Source organism: Acanthisitta chloris, unplaced genomic scaffold (assembly GCF_000695815.1).
Source record: "Acanthisitta chloris isolate BGI_N310 unplaced genomic scaffold, ASM69581v1 scaffold10663, whole genome shotgun sequence".
Classification (NCBI taxonomy): Eukaryota; Metazoa; Chordata; class Aves; order Passeriformes; family Acanthisittidae; genus Acanthisitta; species Acanthisitta chloris.
This window is the reverse complement of record NW_008666593.1, coordinates 31,328-44,711: the sequence shown is the minus strand read 5'-3', so window position 1 is coordinate 44,711 and position 13,384 is coordinate 31,328. Positions and strand designations below refer to the sequence as shown.

General features: G+C 41.9%; 1 protein-coding gene across 1 annotated transcript in view; it reads left to right on the top strand.

Moving 5' to 3' along the window:
- Positions 1–2,020: 2,020 nt before the first annotated feature.
- LOC103799843 (protein disulfide-isomerase A5-like) overlaps positions 2,021–13,384 on the top strand; it is a gene marked incomplete at its 5' end in the record, with an annotated part of 29,246 nt that continues 17,882 nt past the window's right edge. The window contains one exon of the mRNA XM_009072192.1: positions 2,021–2,151. Coding sequence (XP_009070440.1) covers positions 2,021–2,151 — 131 coding nt within the window. The remainder of the gene's footprint in view (positions 2,152–13,384) is intronic.

The following is a 13,384-nucleotide window of genomic DNA, read 5'->3' as shown; positions in this document are numbered from 1 at the left end:
GTAAGCCTAATATATTTTCTGCATTATTCAACGGGTAAAAAAACCTGCCAGAGTTTTGTGGTGTTTTTAAATCATTTAACTGTTACATGTAGTTGGCATGAGGAATTTAATCTTTTCTTTTTAAATTGCATCTCTGGCTGTTTCAAATCAGGTAATAGATATGGTCACCATCTTTGTAGCATGTTGAGAAGTTTTATCTGTATTTTACATTTAGACATGGTACTCCCTTGGCCTCCCTGCACAGTGCATGTTACATCACTATCTTCACTTCACCAGTTTGCTCGAGTCATTTGAGCACTGTGGAATTTGTATAGAGTTAAACAGTCAGATTGATGCTGCCTGTACATACTGGCAGGTGGATAAGCAATGAGGAAGAGGAAAGGGGTGTTAATAGTTTCTGGACCCTGCTGTGCCTCTTGAAGACTCTTGTCTGCAGCCTCACATAGTCAGCAACACAGGTGAAACCCAGGCAGCTTGTCTCCTGCTCTTGACTCCTGGATGTTTTCCCAACTAGAGACACAATAGAATAACGTCCTTGTTTTGTGACCAGGGATAAAATTGTCACAGCTGCACTGAAGCTGGTGGAACCAGGGATGCGTCTGGGGTGCAGGGCACTGAAGCTGGTGGAACCAGGGATGCATCTGGGGTGCAGCCTGGAGATAAAAGTACAGCTTGTGTGAACCTGTCCCAGTGGGTGGTGTAGTTGCAACCATGTGAGTTTTGGCTCTGGTTTCTCTTTGGAGACTGTGCTGCCACACTAGCTTGTTACCCGTGGCTGGGTAGATTATTTCAGGTCAGCATGGAAAAGTTTATGTAAGAATAAGTCACACCTCTGTCTGTAACTAATCAGTGATAGCTCACACCGACTGTGTTTGTGTGCAAATTCAGACCACCTGTCCTAATTCTTTCTCTAAGAACTGGAAATCTGATGGATGTCTACCAAGTGACCTTGAGCAGGTCTTTAGAAATGGAGTTTTTCTCCACTTGGTTTTTATGTACCTGATACAACTTAAAATGGTGTCATTCAAAGTGACAGGAAAGTCTGAAAAGCTAATTTATTACCAAGGCGACATATGAAGGTCTTTATACTGTGGCACCATTCTGATGATTTTATATACTGGAAATCTGATGGATGTCTACCAAGTGACCTTGAGCAGGTCTTTAGAAATGGAGTTTTTCTCCACTTGGTTTTTATGTACCTGATACAACTTAAAATGGTGTCATTCAAAGTGACAGGAAAGTCTGAAAAGCTAATTTATTACCAAGGCGACATATGAAGGTCTTTATACTGTGGCACCATTCTGATGATTTTATATAAGTAATCACTATATACAGCAGGTATTTAATGAGTCTGAGAGAAGTCTGTGAGCTGGTGAATAGCAGAAGTTTTGTTAGAGGCGCTCTAGGTGTGCAGCATTGCTCTGATCTAGCCAGTATGTGCAGTCATAATTGAAACCTGACATTCTCTTTATCAAGGTAAAATATTCCAGTTCAGTCACCCCCAGTCTTCCGAGTGGAACGATGCTGATTATTGCATCCTGGCTTTAATATCTGAATTCAAGAGAAGGTCACGAAATTCTTTATAGAAGTTTCCATGATAGTCATAAAGAGTACAAAAAGGATGTTTGAATGGAAGATGCTGTTCTATATCGGTTGTCTTTTGATTCCACCTGCTTGCTGTTCTTCTCAATTCATGCCTGTGGATGACCCAGTGGTACAAGAGCAATGTTTTTTCCACCCAGAAATTGGATGCAATGTAGGAAATCTTTATTTTGCATTTCTATTCATATGCCTGAGTACAGTCACCTAAATTATATTTTTATTGAATTCCAAAAATTAACTTGCTTCTTTTTGGCTCTTATCTGATGTTGGAAGTATTGAGCATGTTTTTCTATTGCACAGGCTCCCTGGAGGATTTTTCGACCTTGGTTCCCTCATGGTAGTTATGACCAGGACAATGCTGCCCCTTTGCCTCTTCCAGAAACCTTTTCAAACCAGTCTCATTGTCCTTCTTTTCTAGTCCTGAAGCACCACCTCCACCTGAGCCTGCATGGGAAGAAAAACAGACTAGTGTTATCCACCTTGCTGGAGAAGACTTCAGGGAGTCCTTGAAGAAGAAGAAGCACACCCTTGTCATGTTCTATGCACCATGTGAGTAAATACCTCTCTGTGTGGATGGGTTTTATAAGCCCTTCAGTTTATGAAATCCTGACTTAATTCCCTTGCTGTCCCCAGACTTTTAACAGTAAAGAGCTGTTTCTGAATATAAATGCATGGGAGCATCATTGGCACCATCATTTTTATCTTTATAAATGGAAACAAAACAGTACATAGTGGTTATTTAAAGAGTTATTGCTTTGATGCAGACACCAAAGCAGGCAGTGGTTCAAAACCAAAACAGATTTATTTTCTTCTGCTGCATTTTATGGTCCATATAACAAAATGTGATCCTTTATAGTAGCACAATGGACACGGAGTGCCTGACTCATTAGCAGCACTTCAGTAGTGAAATCAATACAGTAGTGTAGGAGGAATCAGTCCACAGAGGCTGAGAACAAATTTTGATGGAATAAATTCTGTCTGTAATAAATCTGCATTTAAGCCTCCACTGGGACAATGGGCATAGCTTCTCCTCTTAGATTGTTTTGTGTGCATCACACACACACACTTTCTCTTTGAAGCTCCTGAGAATACTTTTGGAGAAGTTTTGCATCAGGCTCCTTATAAATTAAGTGAAAGGGAGGGACATCTTTTGTTCTCCTGTGCTGTCCCAGTGACATGCAGACTAGGTACAGGTTCTTAACTTTTGAGGGATTTATCCATGGGAGAAGATAATCCAAGCATTTAATGTTAGGTAATATTAACTTGCTTTTATAGCACCATGGCTCAGCCTCTCCATATGTAAAAAAATGTCTTCCCTATTACATGGCCAGCAATTAATGGATAACCTTCAGATAAACAGTTAACTAACTTGTGCCCATAAAACTGAAGGTATTTTCCATCAAGAGAGGAAAAGGTCCTTAATGTTTTATCAGGCAGCCCCTTATTTTGCTTTTCTGTTAGAGAATTAAACATGAATGCTTTGGGGTTCCCACGAAGGGATGTGGGAGAAAGGAGGGATACAATTCCGAAGGGAGATTTCTGGAAGGTTGTAAAAGAAAAAGGAAGGGGATGTAATCCCTTCTTAACTCCAGTTCCCACCACCTATTGACTAAAAATTGCCATGTGCCAGGAATTTCTGATTCATGGACCTCAGCTGGTTAAGAGCAAGTTGTAATTTTAAAATCAAATGATTGCACACAAATGGTAAGATTTAGGAGTTCACTGTCTCTTGAGTTCTCTTTACCTGATCAGTGACTTTCTGTGGAAGAGATTTATTTCCTTTTTGGTTTTTAGCTGCATCTTTTAAGGCGCTTAAATTCTTGGCCTTTTTTAAGGCCACATTTAAAGTAAGGACACTATGTGCAATGAGTATGTAGCTCCCAGGATTGAAAGCTTGAGGCAACTTGCCTGATGGGCTAATTATGAGAGTTGTTTGTGGTTTGACTTCTACCCTTACTTCAGAAGTGGTGAGTAAAGAGCTGCCTGGCCCTGTCTGTACGAACAGGCTGTAAAAGCAAGGCTTGCATGATGTGAAACTGTTGGGTCCTTCAGAGCTGCCCTTCAGACACGTTCTTGCACTGTGTGTGACATAGTGCTGCATGAGACCACTCACATACAGAAAAGAGAGGGGTTAACTGGAACCACTTCTGGTCTTCCTGTGACTCCTAAGACAGTCGTCATCGCTGTTGTAGTGTCAGAATGTGGGTCATGCACAGTTTCTGATTTGTCAGATTTGTTCTCTCTAAATGTGGAAGTGTCTGTGAGCAAAGTGGAAAGGAGGCACACACAGGGAGGACAATCAGCCTGCCCTTTCTTGGGTGCAGGAGAACGAAGCAGAGGAATATTTTAAATCTCTGGTTTATGTGAAATAATCATTAATGCAATAGAATGCTACAAATCATTCTATTTTTCTGCTTTTCTGCAGTGATAATGTGCTTCCTGCTAAATTTGATAGATTAGCTTTTGTTTACTGTTTTCTCAGTCTTGAAACCTCTTAGAGCTTACATTGCCAATTAGTCTTAACTTACTTATTTTAGTGCAGAAGGAACACTGCTAAAATTGCAAGACCCCATTATCTCAAATAATTTTCTTTTTCTATTCAGATTCACATCTTAGGTCAGGGCAGACTCACAGTATGCTACTCCATTCACTTGTGACTCTGTGGCAGTATTTGTTACACTTACACATATGCTGAGATATTTTAAGATTGGGGTGTGTGTATACACGCATATATAAAGTATGTTTATATATAAATATTTATGCTAAGAAATGTTTCTCTCATCTGTCATTAGAATTTAAAGCAGAAAGTTGAATATTCTGACCTTTGTCAAGCTTTCAGCTAGAGTGACAAACCTTTAGGCAAAGGCCACAGATATATATCTTAGATGCAAATGAAAATGAGATCTGGCTATTCTGTGGCAGCTTCCAGTCCAAATTACTTAATATGTATAGGAGAACCATCAATCTGCTGCAGTGCCGATAAGTCTGGGCTGAGCTGAGTAGTGCTGTAATGGTACTGAACAGTGCTTCACAGTGATTTACCTCTGGAAGAGAAGACTGCTACATCCACCTGGAAAAGATAGGGAACTCATTACTCCATCACTCTGAATATGGGTGAAGTGTAAAGGTTATTCCTGGTGCCTGTGGAATATTTTAAGGTCTGAGAATCAGAATCAAAACTCCTAAAATTGCTGGGGGAAAATGTCCACTCCTGTGGGCTTGACACCCACAGTGTGTCCTGCTCTTGATTTCACATTCCCACTCCTCCCTGGTGGTGTCTGTAATGATGGTTGGGGCCAGGAGGCAGCAGTAGGAGCAGGTTCCCAATACTAACGTGGGACAAAAGTGCCAGCTGCAGAAACCCTAATGCTGCTTCTGCCACTAACTGCCTTGGACCTGATCTTCATCTGGATGTCCACTGTAGGTCTGTACCATGCTACACAGGCTTGGGGTGTGGGCTGGCACTTGTTAGAGCTTCTCAGGGCTAGCACTTGGAGCAGGCTACTGGCATCTGTGCTGCACAGCACCTGGCCCAGCTCTTCCCTGGACCCTTGTGGGGCTCCCATGGTACTAAGATGTAATCGTCATCTGTCTCGTGTACGTTTGAGTTCAAAATGCCTAAAATAAGAGGACAATGATACCATCTGCAAAAGTGAAGCATGAAGCCACAGGTATGTGTTGTGTCCTGGGGACTGCTGTGAGGGGTTTGAGGAGTATTTGAAAGCAGTAGGCTTGTTGCACCAGCATTTGAGAGGTGTTTGGGGAAGGTTTATGGGATCTATGTCTGTATTCTCTCCATGGACCAGTCTTTGGAGTACTGGATACCATCAACTACTCCAGGTTTCATTTTACAGCTGCTTGGCTTTGTCTAGAAATAGGAGGAGTAGACAACTAATCTGAGTATGGTTTGATGTGCACACATAGCCTGGTGTGTGGATGATCAGGATTTGAGAGGCTATGGACCATATCAGGAACTGAATCAAATGGCCAAGAACAGATCCAGCCTAGCCCAGTTAGACTTCAGTGCTGAACCAGCCACAGTCAGAAGTGCAATACCTGCATGTTTGTGCTTTACACCCACAGCTTGTTTCAAGACTAACAGCATTAAAGCCTGGCATCCTGGCCCAGCCAGTTTGCATCAGTGCCTCTTCTGGGATCAGCACACTGACTTTCCTTTCTTCTTTCTCTTATGTCCTTGCTGTTCACATAGCTTATCTGAATGTGTTTTATCTGCATTTTTACTTTTATGTGCTCTCTCCACTCCGTTATCCCAGATAATTGAGATTTGACTTTGCCAATACATTAAATTTTAACCTCCTACTACTGTAGCACTGAGAACTGTGCAAAATAGAAGCAGTTGGTTTTGATTAGTTGTCAGAATCACAAAGGGTAACAAAGTTCCAATAAATAACATGTCTTTGCATTTGGAGATATTTTTGCTGCATTACTCAAACTGAATTGAGAAGGGGGAAAAAAGAGTGATTGAAGCTAGGTGAGCATTTTTCAATGAACTGCAGTGGTGAGTTCTTTGGGAGTACATGGTGTTTTTAACCCAACTTCTGTCTGGAGAAGCCCTTGGAATCCTACATGGAATTTCTTGTTGAGCCAATGCAAAGACCCATACCAAATTAATGACTATCCCATTCTTTAACTAAAAACTCACATAGTTCCCTCTTCTACCTTGTACATACCTGGGATGTAATATGCCTCTTTAATGTTTTACTTCGGTGATGTGACCATCAGGTTTTAGCAAAATGCTCCCTCAAACTTATGCTGCATCTCTTCTGCTGTTGTAGAAAAAAAACATTGCCAGGGAAACAGACTCCGTACCTGACCGTCCTCAGCTGCATTAGGCAGAGCTTCAGCAGCAGGTGAAGGCAGATGAGCCTTCCCCTCAGCACTGGTGAGACAGTTGGATTGCTGTGTCCAGTTCTGGGCTCTCCAGTACAGGAAGAACATTGACATACTGGAGTGAATCCAGTGAAATGCCATGATGGTGATTAAGGGTCTGGAGCATCTGACAGATGAAGAGAAGCTGAGAGAGCTGGAACTGTTCAGCCTTGGAAAGAGGAGGCTCAGGAGGATCTTACCAGTGTGCATTAAGTACCTAATGTGGGGGGTAAGAAGAGAGAGAGACTTTTCTCTGCAGTGCCCAGGAACAGGACAATAGGCAATGGACACAAATTGAAACATGGGAAAATACACTTAAACGTTTAGAGGAAGTGGTGGTATTTTACTGTGGTGGTGGTTGAACACTGGAATAGGTTGACCCAACAGTCTCCATCCTTGGAGATATTCAGAACTCAGCTGGACACAGTGCTGGGCATGCTGCTGTGGCTGACCCTGTTTTGAGCAGGGAGTTGGACTAGATGATCTCCAGAAGTGCCTTCCAACCACAGCAATGCTGTGTTTCTAGGAATAGTAATAATGGAGTTTGAAATATACAGTGGGGTTTTGTTTGGTTTAGGGTTTGGTTTGGTTTTGTTGAATTTGGTTTGGTTTTTTCCTCCCTTCTCATCAAGTTCTGATTTTCTCTAAATAGGAAAGGCTTAATAACACCTCCTACTAATTCTTGCACAGAAGCAGGAGCTGTCCACTTGTGAGTTTTAAGAATGAGAGACCAACATATGAAAACACATTTGTGTCATTTTTTGGTCGAGATTACTGCCTCCAAAGAGACCACAAATCAATCATGTCAGAAAGAGGAATTATATATAATAGTCTAGTCATTAACACGTCCAATTGATGGGGGGAGGGCACTCTGTTTTTAGATCAGTCACTTTTATTGGAAGGACTCAGCACTGAGCAAATTCATTCAGTTTCTACTTTTGTGAAAACACAAGTTAATAAGCATTCTAAAAAAATAAAGACTTTCAGCAGTGACGGGACGTAGTAGGGGGAAAGTGCTCCCTTTTAATGGTTCATAAGGGTGGCAGTTGCCAATGTTATTAACTTGCCAAATGGCTTCAATTTCTGGGACTCAACAGGGTTCACAGAATGGGTATTTTTAATAAATACTTTGCTGGGAGCTGATTTCCGGGTCTGTGTTCAGCAGTGAAACTTTCACTTCACTAGAAATTATTTTCGTCACCTGGAAAAGGTTATTTTCTGGTGAAGCCTGACCCACAGGGGTTACCCAGAGAACACCCGGAAATAAACCATCCTGAGGGTGATTTTAATGAGATATTTTTGTATTGGGCAAGTGGCTGTACTGCTACAGGAGGATGTGCAATGAAAAGACATCGACTTCCTTGGCTCATCACTTAAACTTTTTTTGTAGGGTTTTTTCTCTCAGGGCTGGAAGAAGTGAGTGAGGGTGCTTAATCTGTGTTGCACCTGATAAAATCCCAGAAGACTTTAGGATGCTGTTTGAGCCATGAAGAGGCTGAGTGTTGTTCCAAGCTGTTTGTGGGAGATGACACTGGGTATTGTTCCGATGTAAAACAAAGAGTTAAGCAGCAATCTTGACGTCATTGCTGTCTGATGGGTCATCTCCTGGCCATCAGTAAGAAGTAAGAAAGAAATCAGATAGGGATTTCTTCAGCAGTAAGAAATCAGATAGGGATCTGACTAAATTAGTCCTGCCCATCCCTGTGTTTCAGCAGCAGTGCATAAAATGCTGGGAGCTAAAGCAAACCTGCATTAATTTTACCCACAGACTTTGTTCAAAATATTAATCACTTTGTATCCTGGTATGCTCCTTCTCTGTCTTTTCACAACAAAAACTGCTCTGTTTCTTCTGTCCAGGTTATGCACCTAGGAATATACAACAACAAAAAGCACTTAGCTGAGAGTCCTTACCAGAGTGGGTGTGGATGGTGTTTTGGCTGTTAATGCTGACAGTCAGAAGGGCCAGTATTGCTCCTCCAGCCCTGGGACCCAAACTGCCATCATAAAGCTGTTCTTAATGAAGCAGTAACGTTTCATTTTCATCCCTCCTTTTTTTGAAGTAAGCTCAGACAGAGCTGATTGCACCACATTTCAGCCTTTGCACAGGCAGTTTTGGTGAGGTAATGCTGTGTTTTGGCTAAGCTGGAGTGCTGTATCAAAACATGGCCATTTTAAATGGCTGTGAGACCTCAGCCTGTGGCTGCTGGGCATGAGATGAGTGGTCTGGGTCTCTGCTGGGTTACCCAGCAGACCTGGGTGGCATAGTTCTGTGTGAAGTATGCACAGAGGGGGAGAACACACAGTTGAGTTAATGAGTCCAGATGTGTGGAGCAAAGCAGCAGGACAGATGAATTTAGTGTCCCGCAATGGCCTCGGATTGGCTCTCACCAAGAGGTTTTCCTGTTACTTGCAAACACATCTTGTTAAGTTTTCATTAGGAGGCTGTATCAAAAAGCCTGAACAAAATGTGTGTTTGTAAATGAAGCTTAAGCTATCAAAAAATTATTTAAAACATGCTGAACAGAAAGAATCCCTTTCAAGGCAAAAACCCTTGCAGGAAGGATTTTCTGGTTGTTGTCTGAGGCAGAGGCGAGGTCTGGACCCTCTGATAATGAGGCTTTAAATCCTGCGTGGGCTGGCACTGCAGAATTTTGATATGTTAGCCCTGTCACTAACTGCTTTCTCTGCTGCATTAGTGGTGCTCTTCCTACAGGCACGTGTTGGTGAGGTGTGTTCCTGGCAGTGTAAATAGTGCTGATGCCACAGAGCCCCTTATCAGGCTGGGCTCGATAAAGGATGAATTTATAGAGTGGTGTCTGCAATCAGGCTGGCAGAACTGCTCTTAGTCCCTGCGTTTGTGTTGAGGATAATAATTAGCACTGAGATAAGAGTTTTAACTGCTCCCAACTCGGAATTTGAGGCACTTCCCTGGACTGGGTATAGCCATGACAGAAGTGCTCAAGGTGTCTGTCATGGAGCTGTGGCATTGAACTAAAATTTGTTGGGGTGATACAGCTCCTCTTGTTTTCAAAAACAGGATTCATGCTTTAAATCTGTCATAACCCTAAAATGTTACAGCTGCTGGTTTTCGTGTACAGAATATTACCTCTATATAAACAGTTCAGGCTTGTGAGAAGGGAAGAGAAGGGAGGCACATGCTCTTGCCCCATGAAATTCCCTCCACCCAGACACACTAGTTGGTGCAATGTCACATAAAGTTTGTGTGGGTACATTAGGAGACATTTAACTATGAATGTGGCACCCACCTTTATGCTCTGTCATGAAATCCATTACCCCTAAGACAGATGCTTTTTTGGTGATGTGTTACATTGTCATAGCAGGGGTTGCTTTTGGGCCTCAGCACAGATGTAATTCCCCAGTGCTCTGCCAACTGTGGCTAACTCAGCAGTTACCAGTATCTTCTATTACCAGTTGTGTCCACTGGCATGTTAAATGGCAAAATTATTTGATTTGCTCTTCAACTGATGCTGACTTGGTTAACTGTTGTTACCAGCTTTGTTTGAGCTGCAGGCCAGGGACACAATGGAAAACGTAGGTCTGCTGGAACTGATGCTCAGGTTTGTTCTGTGTAACTGTTGCTTTTTAACCCTTTCTGTCCAGAGGTGACTTGCTGTACAGCTTTCCATCTTGAATGATTGCTTGCTGCCAAATGCCAAGTGCTGTCATGTCATCTGTAGTTCACTGCAGTCAGTCATATCCTTGCTTTTTATAGTGGATAAAACAGTCCAGGAGTTTTGTGCTGTGTCTTTTTCTCTTCTCCTCACTGTACAATTCAGGCTGTTCTGATGACTGTATCGCTGCTGTTGCAGTGGTTCATGTCTAAGGCTGTGGTTTCCAAAGATTTGGGTTTTGTAGCCCTCTGTCATTTGTATACCTCCAAAGTGCTACAAAATAAGAGTTGAGATAGCTAGGGGAAAAAAAACTCAACAAAACCCACCTGCAGGCTGTGAAATGGTAACAGTTTGCCTGTTGTGAAGGGTAGCCAGGCAAGCCCTGGTTGACCCAATGCTTAACTGAAAACCTCATGACCTTTTTCATATCAAAGGACAAATCCCCTTCTTGTGTGTCTTAGAAATATGATTATGTTATGTGTCAGGTCACATCATAAAATGAGTTTTGGGTCCAGATATTCAATTAAAAGGCCTTCCGAGTCTCTACTGGTGGAACAAAAATGAATTAACCTTTCAGTAGCGTCTCCAAATGCCTTTCTCAAATCTGCCTGTGGATTCAATAACTTCTGTAGCCACATGAATTGCGTTGGTTTAAGTGGTATACCCATTTTCAGCTCTTATCTGTGCAATTACTGTCTGTGGCCTGTCTTTCCTTGATTGACCAAGTAATATTCTTGTTTTAATTCTAGTTAATCGCTTGGAACTCTTGAAGTGGAAACAGGCTTTGCTTTACTCTGCGGTCTACAAGCTCCCGGGTTTGCTTTGATAGCTGTGCAATGTGCTGCTTTCACTTGCTTAGAATTGCAGTCATTTAAAAACCAATAACGGAGGGCACTATCTCCCCGTTATTTAGACGGTGGTGATTTCAAGCAGAGATGGGGAATTGGAAAGTCATTCTCTGCTCTGCACTTTGCACACCGAGGGCTCCATCCTGCCACGTGCTGAGCCCTCTGAGGCCCTGATGGTTTTGCAGCTGAGCGAATGGAGTCGGCACCTTGCAGCCCTGCTCCCTGTCAGGCAGGATTGTGAACCCTGAGAGTCACTTAACCTCTTCCTGACTCCATTTAACCTTGGATGTAATGACAGAGGGGGATAATCGCCTCTGTCTCTCTCAGGGGCAATTTGAAGCGTAATTAATTGATATTAGTTAAAGCATTTGAGATCACCCGTTGAGAGGTACTAAAGGAGCTGGGGGCTGAAGGGGGAGAGAGCCCTTTCTCATGCTGAGGGGAGAGCACAGACAGCACAAATGCCACAATCACACAAATCACTGGGCTTTCTGATCTCCTCTGAGGAGTTGGCCAGGACTTTGTTATGAAAATACTGACAGTTTCAGTTAGTGTATTTGGTATGAAAATGGTCTGCATTAAAATGTGTGCATATTTAAACTGTCTCTTCGGAAAAAAAAATCTAGAGTAAAGTATATGCACACCACTTTGTTACTTTATTTATCAAGATTTTATTACGTACAAGATGCTAAAAGCACGCACAGAAACAACATGGATAGGGTTGTACATCGTTATGTATTAATGATGGGCAGAAGGTATAAGGTAGTGCTTTCTGAAGTCAAAATGCCTGATCTGTGCTGCTGTAGAGCTGTTGTATGTGGGATGCTTGGGTTAGGGCTGGCAGGGGCTGGCTGACCCAGTGCTGGCTTGCTGCAGCTCCCAGCCGCTCCGTGATACGAGGACAGCAAAACCATGTCACTTGTGTAGCACTTCCAGCTCAGCGATGCAAGGCAAGGACAGCTGCCTTCTGATCAGGTAGAGGACCACTGTGTGAAAGCATCTCTTTTAGAAAACCATTTCCTTTCAGACTGAAAATCACTGGTGGTGGTGAATGTGAATTTCCTGTCTGAATTTGACTGGTTTCAGCACGCAGCCAGCTCTGGAGATTACTTAGCCTTTGGCACCCAGCTGGAATAGCTCATTATAATGAAAACTAGAGACTTGACTTTTCTCGATTTCTATCACTTCTTAATCTTTGGATTTATGCTATTGACACACTGAGCTTCCTGACTCCTTTTGCCATGAAACATACTTTTCAGTCCTGTTATTTTTTGTGTACACTGAGCTTCCTGACTCCTTTTGCCACAAAACATACTTTTCAGTCCTGCTATTTTTTTTGCGGGTGTTCTGAGCCCCCTCCAGCTTGAACTCATTCTTGATTTGTGGACCCAGAACTGCAAACAGCATTTTGGAGGTGCCAGGCATAGAGGCCTTCTCCACACTTACTTAATATTTTAATTTATATGTTCAGTGAAGTTCCTTTTGACAACTCCATCATTTTCTTTCAAAGCTATATTGCTAGCATTGTTTGGATTTCTTTTGCTTCTAATACATTTAAAGCCCCTTATATACTTAAAACATCATTATTACCTCTGCTGACTGTAGATACTGCTTTGATGTCCATTTGCTTCCTTTATCTATTTTGTACAAATTGTTAGCTTTTGATTTATATTCATTAAAAACAGCTTCACCTTTCTTCTATGTGCTATGCTAATACAACTTCCACTCTTCTAAGGAAACTGAATTAACCTTGTACTGTTCAGCTGTAGAGAGGTTATGTTATATCACTGGGCTTTGTAGTTTTAAATTAAAGCATGAAGTAACTTAAAGGATGTTTTTTCATATTTAAGCAAGTAGAAACCTGTGGGTTTTTTTGAAAGAGAACTTGGTTCCTTTAGGCAATTCTGAAAATTTGACACAATTTTGTTTTAAATGTAATAAGGTGACTATTGTACAACAGGGTGCATCTGTTTCTTGGAGACACCTTCACAATTGCCATCTGGTCTTAATACCTTTGTACACTGAAGTTTTAAGAACGTCTGAGTTTCTCTTTGACTTGGTATCATCTCTAAACAATTCACTTGGTTAAAAAAAACCCATCCCTGTTCAATGAAAAATTCTCCATTTGAATGCAATAAAGACATGGGTTATTCACATGATTGTTCCATAGCTTTGAAATCCTCTTTGTGTCCCTTCTGCATCCCTTGGGATCTTGTGGTTATGGGAAATATTTGCAATTCAGAATACAGGATATTATGTCGTTGTGTCCCTTCTGCATCCCTTGGGATCCTGTGGTTATGGGAAATATTTACAATTCAGAATACAGGATATTATGTCTTGTGTCCCTTCTGCATCCCTTGGGATCCTGTGGTTATGGGAAATATTTACAATTCAGAATACAGGATATTATGT